Source organism: Dermacentor silvarum, chromosome 9, assembly GCF_013339745.2.
Source record: "Dermacentor silvarum isolate Dsil-2018 chromosome 9, BIME_Dsil_1.4, whole genome shotgun sequence".
Classification (NCBI taxonomy): Eukaryota; Metazoa; Arthropoda; class Arachnida; order Ixodida; family Ixodidae; genus Dermacentor; species Dermacentor silvarum.
Window position 1 is genome coordinate 127,448,956 of NC_051162.1, and position 14,691 is coordinate 127,463,646.

The 14,691-nt window shown below is 49.5% G+C and overlaps 1 protein-coding gene across 1 annotated transcript in view; it reads right to left on the bottom strand.

Moving 5' to 3' along the window:
• Positions 1 to 239: 239 nt before the first annotated feature.
• The window catches only part of LOC125939903 (uncharacterized), a 48,610-nt gene continuing 34,158 nt past the window's right edge, over positions 240 to 14,691 (bottom strand). Inside the window, exons 3-6 of the mRNA XM_049655425.1 lie at positions 8,865 to 9,233; positions 6,737 to 6,874; positions 4,241 to 4,472; positions 240 to 673 (exon numbers count right to left, since the gene is read on the bottom strand). Coding sequence (XP_049511382.1) covers positions 240 to 673; positions 4,241 to 4,472; positions 6,737 to 6,874; positions 8,865 to 8,984 — 924 coding nt within the window. The 5' untranslated portion in view covers positions 8,985 to 9,233. The remainder of the gene's footprint in view (positions 674 to 4,240; positions 4,473 to 6,736; positions 6,875 to 8,864; positions 9,234 to 14,691) is intronic.

Below are 14,691 nucleotides of genomic sequence, written 5' to 3' on the forward strand. Positions count from 1 at the left end.
TTGCACATGAAAACTTCTGCATGCGTAGTATTTCCAGAAATTAACCCTTCCGAGAACTTGTGTGGCTGTGAAGTCCGGTTATAGGACACTTACGCTCCCAGAATCTTCCTTCTACTACCAAAAACTTTGGTCTGCTTCCAGGAAATCTAACACCGATATCACCATAGCATCGTTTACATGAACTTCGACGGTCGAGCCGGAAGTCGAGCCGGAAATTGGGCTGAGCCACGACTACAGACTCAAGAAGCGTCTGGCACTCGGGGTTCACTTAACCGCCGGCGAGCCGGCCCACGAATCCGAGACCCCGTTGGCGCCGATGTCAATTGGGCGACTGGTGTCCTGGGTTTTGTGGGGCTAGTGCTCGACTCGGTGGGAGGACTACGGCCCGGCTCGGTGCTCGGCGACATCACCGCTTTCTTGGCGCGGTTATGAGACAGGAATGCCGTCAGAAGCACGACCAGGGCCCCCAACACCAAGACGGCCAGACCGGCGACGACGTAGACCCGCTTGCAGGCGTTGCGCAACCTGCCGGCTTTACTGCGGCCCGCAGGGGTACTGCTGGTCACTGCTGACGGGTTAGACTTAAAGCCCACAGGATCTTCAGACTTTTCCCGGTCGCTGTCTGTATGCGTATGCCTGTCCTGGGCCGTCGTCGGGGATTCGTGGCGTTTCTCTGCACGAAGTTTGACAACCGGGAACGAGTCGGTGTACAATCTCGTCATGTCGAAAGAAGATATGCAAGGCGGATAACAATAGGCAAGGCGCTGATATTTACTACCAAGTTCGTAATAACGTACTAGCTCCGCAACGAGTATATATACCGCGTGTTCAAAATTAGGCGTCACGGAATTTGTAAAGATCGCCTGTTGCAGGCAGCATAATTCTTATCGTTGAGCTGGGTTATTCGAAGAGGCGGACATTAGTAGCACGAGAAATCGAAACACATATTCAACTAATAAACAAAAATTGACTAATGAACTTGTAGTGGCAGCAGCATCGGCGTCGCATGGATTGCAAGGTTCGGCTGCCCATCCACAATAGTCACCGATCGCGGTCGGCAGTTTGACTCAGCACTCTTCAACGAGTTACTCAAACTACTCGGAACGGCACGTTTTCGCACGACTGCTTACCACCCGCAGTCCAATGGACTTGTTGAACGTTTTCACCGGCATCGCAAGGCCTCCCTTATGGCGCATGAATCGCCGGAGAAGCGGGTTCTGCATTTGCCCTTTGTCTTACTTGGAACAGAGCCGCACTCAAGAGCGACCTAGGTTGTTCCTGTGCTGAGCTCGTCTACGGCACTCACCTACACCTTCCATGCGATTTCTTTGTCGCCACCAGCAAAATACCTATGCCATCACCCTGCCGACTACGTTGCCGAACTGCAAGCTTTCTTCAGCCAGATGCGCCCCGTGTCTACACGTTCGCAAGAAGCAAGGTCTCCGTACGTTTCTCCCGCACTCACCTCTGCTACCCCCGTTTTCGTGCGTAACTGTGCCGTGCGGAAGCCTTTGCAGCCACACTACTCCGGGCCATATTGTGTTCTCGAGCGTCGTCCGACGACTTTTGTCGTGAACGTCAACGGCCGATCGGACACAATTGCCCTGGAACGTCTCAAACCCGCCTACATTGAAGCCCCCGCGTCATCGACCCCACCAATGTGCGACGCAACCCTGCTGCATCCATCGACGCCGCCTCCGTCCGTGACACACAAGACCAACGCCAAGACACGTCGCGTCACGTGGACTTTTCATCGTTCGTCGAACTTTCCTCCTCTCTAGGGGCGGGGGGGGTAGCCCCTCTGTAGCAGCAGCAGCATCGGCGTCGCATGATAATTACGTAGACTCTCGCGTCTGCACGAGGCACGAGCGGCTGGCACGCACCTGCACGAGCTAGCGTTCCGAAACAGATTAAAAAATGCTACGCTAACTGATCGGTTGTCGATTTTATTGCGATAGCAATTATATGGACACTCCAAAGCGGATTTTAGCCGTCGGCGTCGTCCGTCGCCGTGAGGTTCCGTATGACGTCAACGGCGATGAAATCGTCGCCGCGCTCCGGACGCTGTATGTGCGAGTGAAAGAGCCCGAGGGACGCGCGCTTTCACGGGGAGCGAACGCACGTCGGAGAGCAAACGCGCGTTCTGCGCCGTGCTCCCTGAAGGGCTGCAGCGTCTCTTTCCTTCTTTACCATCACCATATATAGAGAGCAAACGCGACTTCTTCCGTCGCGCGAAAGGCCGTGGGGTAAGGGAGGGAGGGAGGCGAGGCGACGTTTAGCTGCGGCACCAAATGCGTATTTATATATAAACGTTGCGAGGCGAGAAGGGTAAGATTTCCGACGCTGCTCGACGAGTGTCCCATTCTGATCTCGTCGAAAACCTCCGAGCCGCCCCCAGAGGCACCGGCAACCATAGAGTTTCTCACTATAAAACCTAGAGGGCAATGTGGCGCCACCGTCTATGCGAGTTTCTTAAAGGGCTGCCGTGCCCTCATGGGAATGACGGGATATGTGTCTGCGAGGCTTGTGTTGGCTGGTGTTGTACGAGGCTTCGTCTAAAACGTGGATATGGCTACACAAATAACGCGTTCTTAAAATAAAATCTACATAAAAGGCTTTCATTCACCCATATTACATCTCTCAATAAAGTTTACTCACCTACAATGCAGCATCAAGCGAAGAAAAGCAAGAACAGACGACAAGTTGTTCCAAAGCGAGCGAGAATCTTGACGTCTGCCCTCCAACTTTAGCGGCCAGCTGATACTTTTTACGTTTCATAGAATTGTGCATCCAATAGTATGTCCTCGAAATTAAACAAAACATGTTTTTGTGTAATAATAAAGCTAAAGCAGTTTTTTACGTGCTGTTTTAGCAGGATTGTGACAGACGGAACGGTGCTAGCCAGGCGCGTCTTCAAGGCGTTCGGGCTCTCCAAGAACGATGCCAATCCGAATCCACAATATACCGGCATTCCCTTGCATACCACGGCGCAGCAGCGCCACATTTCCCTCTAGGTTTTATAGTGAGAAACTCTATGCCGGCAACACTATGGATGGATGGATGGATGATATGAGCGTCCCTTTTGAAACGGGGTGGTGGGATGCGACACCAAGCTCTTTATATTATTTTGCATAATGTCCCACCATTATTTTTGAGAAACACAAATACAACGAATTCCAGGCATCAACCTCTTTGAACCATTACTGGGAACTTTGTTTCTGTACATCTCCGTTATTTGTGGTCTCCCTACTTTCCTGCCACCAAACCTCCAACCGCCTCTTACTAATCTCTACAGCTGACATGTTTACTTTGCCCGTGCTATCCCTGAACCCAAAGACTTCAAGGAGGTCAGAGGAGCCTAGACTTGCAGCTGGGTAGATTTCTTCACATTCCAATAATACATGTTCCAGCCGTTTCTCTAGCTTTACCACAGCAAGCACATGCGGCTCCGTCCTTGGTGTACTTCGCTTTATAACTGCGCGTTCTAAGGCATCCTGCTCTCGCTTCGAAAAGTAAGGAGCTTCCCTTTGAGTTATCATAAATTGTTTCTTTCCTGATTTCCCTTTTTTCTTTGAGGTAGTTAGTCATAGCAGGTTTCTTTTTCCATTGCCGCCACCCATAACCTTGTCTCAGCCTTTCTCACTTTGCGTTTGACGTTTTTTGTTGCCATGTAGCAACGCATTCATTGCATATACAGAAACCAATCAGATCACTGAAGAAGACGAAAAGACAAACGTAATACACGGTACAGGTATTGTATATCTCCCGACTGCAAACTGTTCAAACGCTTAGAAGGAAGGGCACCGTTTGAATGTTTCCTAATAAGAAAATCGAATTATGGATGATCGTGTAGGGTACGTGGTATAATAAGTTCACTTCTAATAAGTAGGTGTAGCACTTTTTCAAACATGTTCCGCTTAGTTCGTAGGACGTATGTGCGACAATATCAAAAAGCGTGATATACAATATAGCCGTGACAAGAAGCTCGACCGAAGGAAGAGCTCACGCTCAAGAACTTTCGCACCTCATAGATCCCACCCATATCTAGTTGTGCATCATTGTCATTATGTAATAGTTACGGTGGAAACCCGCTAAGTGGAGAGAAGTAATTGAATGAATTAAATGGGTGGACGTCTCATTTTCCACTTAATCATTGTCATCACGTTCCCCTTACGTAGCCGTACCTATGTGGAGCGCGATTAGGAGTCTGCACACATTTCACAACAAAAGGTAATAAAACCTGAAGAATAAACTTGAACTGGTTCCTTGCCTTTACTGGACAGCTCGTGCTTCTTGTGACAGCTCTCGTCCGCGGTTCTGTCCTTGATGAGGCTGCCCGCTTTCTGAGACGACAAGGCCGAGGACATGACTGCTGACGACACCCCGGGCCGTCCTTGCCCTCGAGATGCTCCGGGCGGCGACTTTCCGCCTTCCTTGGCCTTCTTGTGTTTGGCCGCAACTTTAGTCTTGGCCTTCATCGTTAAAGGAAACAGAACGACTTAAAAAGTTGCAACTCTTCTAAAGTGATAGCTTTCTTCAGCTACTTCACCGAGTTTTGACGGTTTGCGGACGGCTATCTAGCACAATAAATAGTAGAGCACTGCACGGGCCGATTTTTTCAGCCCGGGCCCGGCCCGCGCCCGTTTTTACGTTGGGCTGCCCGCCCGAGCCCGACCAAAAGTTTTATGGCGAGACCCGGGCCCGGCCCGGGCCCGGAAATAATCAACGTTACCCGCCCGGCCCGCCCCGCCACCCCTTTACCTTAGGCCCGAGCCCGGCCCGATCCCGGCTCGAACTCGGCCGGAGACCGAAAAAAACATGTTTTTCAGAGTCGAGACGCGCGAGGATGACTCGATGCACGTTACATGCACACCACCAGAAAGTCCGAGCCCGGCCCGGGCCCGCGTCAAAAAGAAGATGCCGTGCCCGAGCCCGGCCCGGCCCGGCCCGTGCTTTCGGGTAAGCCCGAGCCCGTGCAGTGATCTAGTAGAGAGCACCATGGTAGAGAGAGTAACGAGGGTTGGGAGGTAGAGAAGAGCAAGGAGCGAAAAGGGAGCGCAGGCACGAAGTTGGACGAGACTTTTAAAAAATGCCAGAGTCAAGAGTGGGGAAGGAAGCGCATGCGCAGATGAGGTGGTGACAAGGAGGTGCATGATTGGTTGGCGCATGCGATATGTGTTTATACATACGCAACAAATACGTGGACAACGGGCCTTAACTCTTATCTCCCTCATTGCACATCGATGTTCTGGACTTAGGCAGCATTATCTTGATACCACGACGCGGCCTACGAGGGTTTATTAGCTGGTTGCCTTTTCCCAAGTCCACATAAACTACGTGACGCCTGTGGCTGAAACGATGTTCCACATCCCCCACAACGGCCCATAGTTTTGCTGGTTAACAACCCCAGAGCTAGATCTATAGCCCACATACACTAGCGCCAGGTGGACGGCAGCCACCGCAGCTCAGTGGTAGATCATTGTACTCCTAATGTAGAAGGTGCGGGTTAAACTCCTGTACACATGACAGTATTTGTTTTCGTCATCTGTAATTTCCCTTGTTATTTCTATATTTTCATTTTATAATATAAATTTACCCCATGCTTTCCCGGGCTTCATTGTTAATTTTCTGTAGTTGTAACTAACAAAATAATTCAAGAACGGTAACATACTTGAACTGTTTCACGTACAGGGTAGCTGGAAACCTCGCCACCACTTGCGCATGTTATTTGTTCCCTATTGTCAAGAGAAACAATAGAGGGAAACGCACATAACATGACTAAGTTCTATGGTCACTGAACGAATGCTCATTCATCTAGGTTTCAACATTTATCTCGGGCCTACTATGGACATACTAATTTTGGAGCATAGTTCCAATTGCAACGGTCTTAAGACGTAATGAGAACGATTTAATCAAACACTATTATTTTCATGTGTGGCTCTAGTTTTGAGGCGTTACCTTTGCGCGTAGTACAATTGTTTCACGCTGCGCCTGAAATGCAAGATGGCGGCTCACCCGCCATTTTATGTGGGTAGCAAGTTCGTCTGTCGTAGCAATCTAGATATTTTCAAATCCAGCCTATTGTCGAATATCGCCATATTGGCATTTTTGAGCCAACTAGTGAGGGCGCAGCCACCCACTCAGTCAATCGAAGGTTACGAGAAGTCCAATTCGACGATATGGCGGAATATTACTGCGTCCCAGAATAACACCCCTATTTGACCAGTTGCCTTCACCCAGAACGATCACGTACTCGTGACGCCTGCGGCAGAAAGCATGTTCCACATCCGCCACCAAGGTTTGTGAGTGGTGGCGCTGGCTAACACTCACAGGGTTAGTTGTAATAGTAAAACATAAGTACCCCAGAACGCAGATGGGAAACAGGATGTCGAGACCCCCAACTTTAGTATCAAATTAAAGTAACTTTCATACTTATTAGGAGTCATGCGTTCATGTTCGAGAAGCGTGGCAAACTTTTCTGCAACTTCAAAAGCCTGTGCCACTACTTCTCTTAATTGCCATTTTGTACTTTGCTGTTTACTTAGCCGTCGACGGCGAGTATTAGAAAAGTGCACGACGTTGGGCTAGTCGGTGTATTGTAAGGCTTCAGAAGCACGAGACAACGCAGCTGCCCTCGTCTTGCTGTGCTGTCTCGAGCTTTTTTCACAAGTATTCGAACATGCTCTATCTCAATGCAAAGAAAATCGCTCTGAGGTGTAAGCAAGAGAGAACTAACCTTTCTGAGCTCCAGTATGGAAGGTACATGTCTGGTCACCAGCAATCCAGTAACCGCGTCAAAGGCGCTCTTCGGAGACTCCGGCTTCGGGAGTCCTTCAGCTTCTTCGGCTTCCAGGCCTTCTTTGTCCGCTGCGACCTGCAACATACGTACGAGGTGGGCCCCCCCGTCTACCTTAACTTCGTTGCACTTTGCTGGTGCATGCACGGCAACGTGCCCGTCATATAATAACCATCATTATCAACAGCAATCTATTTATTTATGTACACTGCAGGACTAAGGCCTCTCTCCCAGCGTTCTCCGATTACCACTGTCGTGCACTAGCTGACCCCATCTTAGCTGGCGAATTTCCGAATTTCACCAGACCACCTAACTACCTGCTCTCCTCGACGGCGCTCCCTTTCACTTGGCACCTTATTATACAACGCTAACAGACGAGTGATGATTATCTGCCCCCCACGTGCCGGGTGTAATCGGGCAGTGTCATGAGCCCTGCGCCTGCCTCATCTGGACGCCGTCACCGTGACAGCCATCTGGTACTGGCCATCAATTGTCACATTGTGCTTTGCATGTCAAGCAAGAACCATCGGCAACCCACCGCTAACCATTTCTTAATTTTTCCTTTGCAGCCGTTCCCTTCAACGGGACGAAACAGGTGGAAAATGGTGGTTTCAAGCTTGGCCGAGCCAAAATTAAAGACATAACTCGTTCTTTTCCAGCAGCAGGCTTACAACGTCATATGCAATTATGAACACCATTTGAGCCGTCTGAACGCAAATACCAGTGCGCGCAGTAGCACGAATGTCCCTGCCGAGCAGTATCGCCACCAGTTTCCAACGGCGCGACCTTGATGCGGCCTAATCCACTTCTATCGCAGCGCCGCCACAGTATTTTTCCACGTCGGGCGCCTCACTGCAAAGCATGCGCCGCCCCCAGCCGCTCGTCCCACTCAACCGTATTCTAGTACACTCCAGCCGAAGCGCAGCCACAACCGGTCGTGAGCGCAGCGCATGGATGGAGTAAATGGAGAAAGAAAGCTTCTCGTTCCTCCATGGTGCAGCGTAATGCACTGCTGTCATCGTTTTACCAATTCGCCTTTGAAGAATCAGAAAGTCGCGAACGCGTTTACACCACGCTGAAAGCATTAATTACATTGATTTAGGCAAGGGATACAATGGCATCCTTTGGTTTGAGGCGACTTCGGTCTTTCTGGACCTTTACATTCTGTTCAAACAGCGCAAAATACGACGGACGAAGAAAAGGGAAGTACATCGGAGTAGCACTGCTAGCTTCCAGCTGCGCCGGGGCAACAGGTTTTTTCAGAGTAGCGACAGGCGAGGATAACTCGCTGCACGTTACATGCACACCAGAAGAAAGTCACGAGCCCGGCCCGGGCCCGCGTCAAAATACCCGAGCCCGGCTTGTGCCCGGGTCAAAAAGCATATGCCGTTCCCGAACCTGGCCCGAGCCCGTGAAAAAACTGCCCTACCCGGCCCGGCCGCGGGCCGGGCCCGGGCTTTCGGGTAAGCCCGAGCCCATGCAGTGCTCCAGCCCGCTCTAGTGCCTTGGATTATACAACGGTTATAAATTTGTCCCTAGGCGCGAGACGCTTATGTCGCGGGGTCAAGTTTCCTGTTTACGCACTTCTCCGCGTGCTCTGTCGCGTCTCGATCTCTAAGATTGTGGCTACGACGTCAGCAACACAGACCATCTATGAAGGCGTTTACAAGGACAGGACAAAAAGGGGTCGAGTCTGCTTTCGGGCTGCGATTGGCCTCTCGCGCACATGCAAACGCTAGCCGCGGTCGTGCTGAGCGAGCATCTAGTCGTCCTCTGCCAGCCCGACTGCGCGGCGTGTATAGATTTCGCCGGACCCATTTGAAGCACACATGTAAGCGCAGACGGGTATAATGTCGGCGGTTCGCAGCCAGCAGCGACTAACCGGAAGCGTTGTCTTATATCTGACCTCGAAGCATGCTGCCGCAGCAATGTCGGCCCATACGGTACGATTTCATGTAATCGCTGTCGAGTCTAGCTGTCTGAGCACCACTTCTGAATCGACCCGCTCCCGTCGAGTTCCTGCAAGCGTGGCCAATATTAAGCTAATGAACGATGCTGTCGCACTCACCATGTCTATATCGCCGTCGTGTTTGGCGTGTTCGCCTCCGGTCTCCTTGGAAGGCTTGTGGTGACGGTGCTTCTTGCGCGCCTCCTTTACCTTCCTCTCGGTGTTGGCCGCTTCGCCCATGGCTTCCGGGTGATAGCGGTGGCCGAAGAGGGACAGGCTTGCTCTCTCCTCGCGACTGAAGCCGAACAAGAGCGCGCGCGACGCTCCTGATAACCCAAGAGCCCGGTGGCAACGTCGCCGGAGGGCTCGAGCTCACCGCAGTCGTGAACGGACTCGAGAGGGTTGCTTCTCGTTCTTCGTCATCGTCTTCTTCGCACGTCTCGGGTGGCACGCGCGCAGCCCGCGTCACGCCTGTCTAGAGCGCCGGGGCTGCGTAGTTGATGATGATGGTCATGCTATGTCATGGAACTGACGGTAGTGATGAGAGCTTACCGCTATCGTTGAAAAGAAAAGTGCGCAATCATTGCATTCTACCGGTGCTAACATATGGGGCAGAAACTTCGAGGTTAACAAAGAAGCTTGAGTAGAAGTTAAGGACCGCACAAAGAGCGATGGAACGAAACATGTTAGGCCTAACTTTGAGAGACAGGAAGAGAGCGGTGTGGATCAGAGAGCAAACGGGGATAGCCGGTATTTTAATTGACATTAAAAGAAAAAAGTTGTCGCAAGTTGTCGCAGTTTCACCTGAAAGGCGAAGCATCAATTGCGATAGCAAATTTGTAGAGAGCTATACGGAGTAATGATATTAGCTTTATCAGGTGTATAAACTTGGACATGCAGCAGCACCGGCAACACGCAGAACTATTGTCGACGCCGTCGGCGTTTTGCCCGCGTTCGCTCAAAATGCGTGCGGCGTTGGTGACTGGTGCCGGAGCCTCTGATATAAATAGGCACTTGGTGCCGCAGCTAAACGTCGCCTCCCTTCCCTCCCCTTCCCCCCCCTCCCCCACGGCCTCTCGCGCGTCGGAAGAAGGCGCGTTTGGTCTACATATATGGTGATTGTAAAGGAGGAAAGAGACGCCTACTTCTGCAGCCCTTAAGCGAGCACGGCGCAGAACGCGCGTTTGTTCTCCGCCGTGCGTTCACTCCCCGTGAAAGCGCGCGCCCCTCGCGCCCTTTCACTCGCACATACAGCGTTCGGCGCGCGGCGACGATTTCATCTCCATTGACGTCATACGGAACCTCACGGCGACGGCGACGACGACGGCAGAAATCTGCTTTTGAGTGTCCATATAATTGATATCGCAATAAAAATGGATCTGGGCAAGACATGTAGTGCGTAGGGTGGACAACCGGTGGACCATTAGAGTTACGGGATGGATACCAAGAAAAGGGAAGCGCAATCGAGGATGGCAGAAAACTAGGTGGGGTGATGAAGTTAGGAAATTTGCAGGCTCAAGTTGGAATTAGCTAGCGCAAGAAAGGGGTAACTGTAGATCGCAGGGAGATGCCTTCATCTTGCAGTGGACATAAATATAGGCTAATGATGATGATAATAATGAGGGGCCCCCTCACTATTGCCATAACACTACATTGACGGGCAACAGCAGCCGATGCAGAACCTAATAGCGAACGTATCCGTCTTGTTTTATTGAATGTGTAACAGGCACGCTGAACTACCGCGAAGCACTCGGTCGTTTTTTTTTTTTTTTTTTTCCGGGAATCTGCTGCCTACGTTGCACTAGAAACAGCGCCGGACTGGATGCCTTTACTGGACGCTGGCACGTGCTTGCCTGACTTTTGAATGTGTTTTCAGTCGCCTGAAATTTCTGTAGCGCTTTGGTTTTTCTTGTTTTGCTGAAGATTCTGCTCCCATGTAATAAAGAAACAAAATGATTGCCAAAGTGTTCTAGATGTTGCAAGTGATTACCATGGCCAGAAGTTCGGTTCAAAAAATCCACCGAGTGTTTGCGACCTTTATATGGGGATCGCAGTGGGAGCGCACCAGCCGGTGCAATTTGTTTCACAAGGTGAAAAATGGCTGTCTAGGGCTCTAGCACCTGTTCTTCAAGCAGTTAGTGAACAGATTCTTCTTTGTGTGGGATCAAACTGTTGTTTTCTTGTTTTGTTATTGTTTTTTGTTTTTTTTTTTGTTTTTTTGCTTGAGAACTGTGATCCAAGCACCATTACAGCATTATCTATCTGATTTTGTTGCATCATCATTTTTAAATGCGAAGCATTTCTTGGCAAACATTTGCTACTTTGACAGTACCTCTATCTATCTACCTAGCCGCCTACGTCTTTGTGCTCTCATGGTGGTTCCGTTAACTTGGTAGGTACCAAAATTGGCATAGTATGACAGGAGTGTATGACGAACATGAGTGAAAGGTCATGACCTATATGTCATGACATGCGTGTCATGTAGGTCATGACAATGACCCAGCAAAAAAGATTGACACTCAAACACCACTGAAATGGTTTCGGACGTGGGTACTAAGTGCAGGAAACACTAAAGGATATTGGTAGAACTCATAGTCATGAGCATGACTCAGCAAAAATGACAACGACTCAGCGAAAAAAAAGATTAACACTCAAAAACCACTGGAATGGGTTCGGACGTGGGCACTAAGTGAAGGAAACACTAAAGGATGATGGTATAAGTCATAGTCATGAGCATGAGCATGACTTAGCAAAAATGACAATGACTCAGCGAAAATGAATGACACTCAGAAACCACTGAAATGAGTTCGAACATGGGTACTAAGTGAAGGAAACACTAAAGGATGATGGTAGAAGGCATAGTCATGAGCATGACTCAGCAAAATGACAATGACTCAGCGAAAATGATGAACACTCAAAAACCACTGGAATGGGTTCGGACGTGGGCACCAAGGAGGTTGAAAAAAATTCTGAAGTGGCAATGCTGCTTTCTAAGTGAAGCCATGCCGCCGCCATCTTACTCAGGGCAAGTAGAGACATCAGGGAATAGTGGAATATAGGAAACGCCTGCTTTTCGCCTCATTCATGTTTCAGATGGCCAATTTCGCTGTGAAGATTATAATATATGTACACCTTTGTTACACAGCTTTTAGGAGCAAAGCTGAATGTCGTGGTGCATTTTTTGAGAGTTCTTGATATCATCACTTAGCCAAATCTATTATTTTAGCTAGAAACAGCGACCTTATATTTTACAATTACCCTAGCGTTTATATTCGCACAACAAATGCACTTAAGGTGTGCGCGGACTGCAGCCTGCGCGGCACTCTTTCAGAGGTGAAGTCAGGGCAAACGCTGGCTTGTTTTTTTTTTTTTTTCAACCTCCTTGGTGGGCAGCAAGTGTAGAAAACACCAAAGGATGATGGTAGAAGTCATAGTGATGAGCATGACTCGGTAAAAATGACAATGACTCAGCGAAACTGATTAACACTCAGAAACCACTGAAATCTGTTCGGACACGGGTACTAATAAAGGAAACACTAAAGGATGATGGTAGAAGTCATAGTCATGAGTATGACTAAGCAAAAATGACAATGACTTAGTGAAAAATTGTTAACTCTAAAAAATACTTGAATGGGTTCGGACATAAATGATAGGTCATGCAATGAATGTCATGACATGCGTGTCATGGACATGTAGGTCATGGAACAGCCGCCTTAGTCTTGGTGCTCTCATGGTCGTTAACTAGGTCGGCACTCTGCTTCTCATAACATCGATTCCCACAGGGCGTGGGAGCTGCCTGCTTTTAAAATTTCCTATAAAAGCTTGAATTTATATCAAAACCATGCCCCTTCGCACTTATGATGGGGAAACTGCAAATTGCAATTTGCTTGCTTGCTTGTTTGTTCGTTTGTGTGTGTGTTTGTTTGTTTGGTGTCTTACATTTACTGCTCTTGCTGTCACTACTGCCATCAACTGTTCACTGTCTCAATATGTGTTTGAGTACCCCACTTCCTTGCAGACCACTGCGGTCCGAATCGTATAAGGGCAGAAATAAATTACATTTCGCTCACACGAATGCTAGAGGGAGGCTCCAAAACGTTGTTTCCCAAATCATTTCCTTCTAATTAATTCGGAACCGTTATGACCCAGCATGAACCTGCTCAAACCGGTTCAAGCCATTGTATTTTTGCTCTGGAGCTAAACATGAAGTGAGCCGGAAAATATGAAGAAGCCTGAAATTGAACCCAAAGCGAACCCGAAAACATTTCGGTTCGACATACTGCACAGGACAAAAAAGAATGCTCCAAAATCAAGCTTGGAACGAAAAAGATGCACCAAGTTGGCGTACAGCCGCGTACGAGCAATCATATAATGCCTACTTAAATAGAAAGGCCGAAATGAGACCCAGATGCGCTGGCTGAAAGTGTGCTCGCCTAAAACCGGAACCGAAACTGTGGCTTTACTCGACGAATAAGGCGATTTGAGATGTTCTAGTGCACGTAGGACAATTAAAATGCGTCGGAATGAAGCTTGGAACCAAAAGGCCGCATCAAGTTAGTGTATCGATAGAAGTCACAAGGCGCAATATGTGCAAAGGAGTCGCAGTTTCGCCCGAAAGGTGAAACATCAATTGCGATAGCAAATTAGTAGATAGATATACGGAGTAGGAATAGTAGTTTTATCGGCTGCATAAACTTGGACACATTCGCTTACTAACTGAATTAACAAGCATGGTGTCAGCGCGCACAAGCAAACATGAATAGATTGCACTCGATGACCGCAGACAACTACTGTCAAAACGCTGGCGTGAGCAAGCGCGAGAGCAGCAGCGAGCGAAGGGTTCGCGCAGTATATCGTTTCAACGGAAACTGAGCGGCGAAAGCACAACGCATACAAAGGTAAGAGCCGTGTGGAGATCGCTTTCAAGATACGGTGCGCGCGACCACCAGCAGCCGCGCAAAGTACAAGTACGCAGTTGCTGGCAGAGTAGAAGCCACACCCCCTCCCTCCCTCCCGCGCTGCCTTCCCGCTTTCCTCCTTTCGCATGGGAGATCGAGCCGCCAGTTCCCCTTGCGTCCGGCCGCAAGATACGCATTTGGTGCCGCAGCTACAGGTCACCTCCCCTCCCTCCCTCCCTCCCATCCCCCCACGGCCCTTCGCACGACAGAAGACGTCGCGTTTGCTCATCACCGTGCACTCGCTCTCCGTAAAATTGCGCGTCCCTCGCGCGCTTTCACTCGAACATGCAGCATAAGGCACGCGGGGATGATTTTATCGCCCTTGTACTTTATACAGAACCTCACGACGACGACGACGACGGCAGAAATCCGCTTGGACTGTGCATATAATTGCTATCACAATAAAATGCCGAAATTACACCCAGATAGACCCACAGTAGCTTAGCGGCTATGGTGTTGCGCTGCTAAGCACGAGGTCGCGGGATCAAATCCTGGCCACGGCGGCCGCATTTCGATGGGGGCGAAATGCAATAACGCCCGTGTCCCATGCATTGGGGGCACGCTAAAGATCCCCTGGTGGTCAAAATTAATCCAGAGTTCACCCACCTCGGCGTACCTCATGATCAAGCCGTAGTTCTGGCACGTGAAGTCCCAGAATTGATGTATACCCAGATGGGCCGATCCCAGAGATTATGCAGTCTAAATATGTGGGCCGATCCCGGAGGTAGTGCAGTCTAAACAAACCATGTGGTACATACACTAATGCGCCCAAGAATACATTGTCTCTCTTCGATGTCAACCGCTGTTTAGTCGCCTGTTCTTCCCCACTGCTCTAAACTACCGCTTCCTTACCTAAACCATTTACCAGTTAATGCTCCCATCAGCTTTGAATCTTAGTGCTTCTGAAAGATGGAAGTACCCTACCTTTCAAAACTGCACAGTGGGAACTTATACGAAAGCTCATGCTGGGCGGCTCCGGAATAATTTCG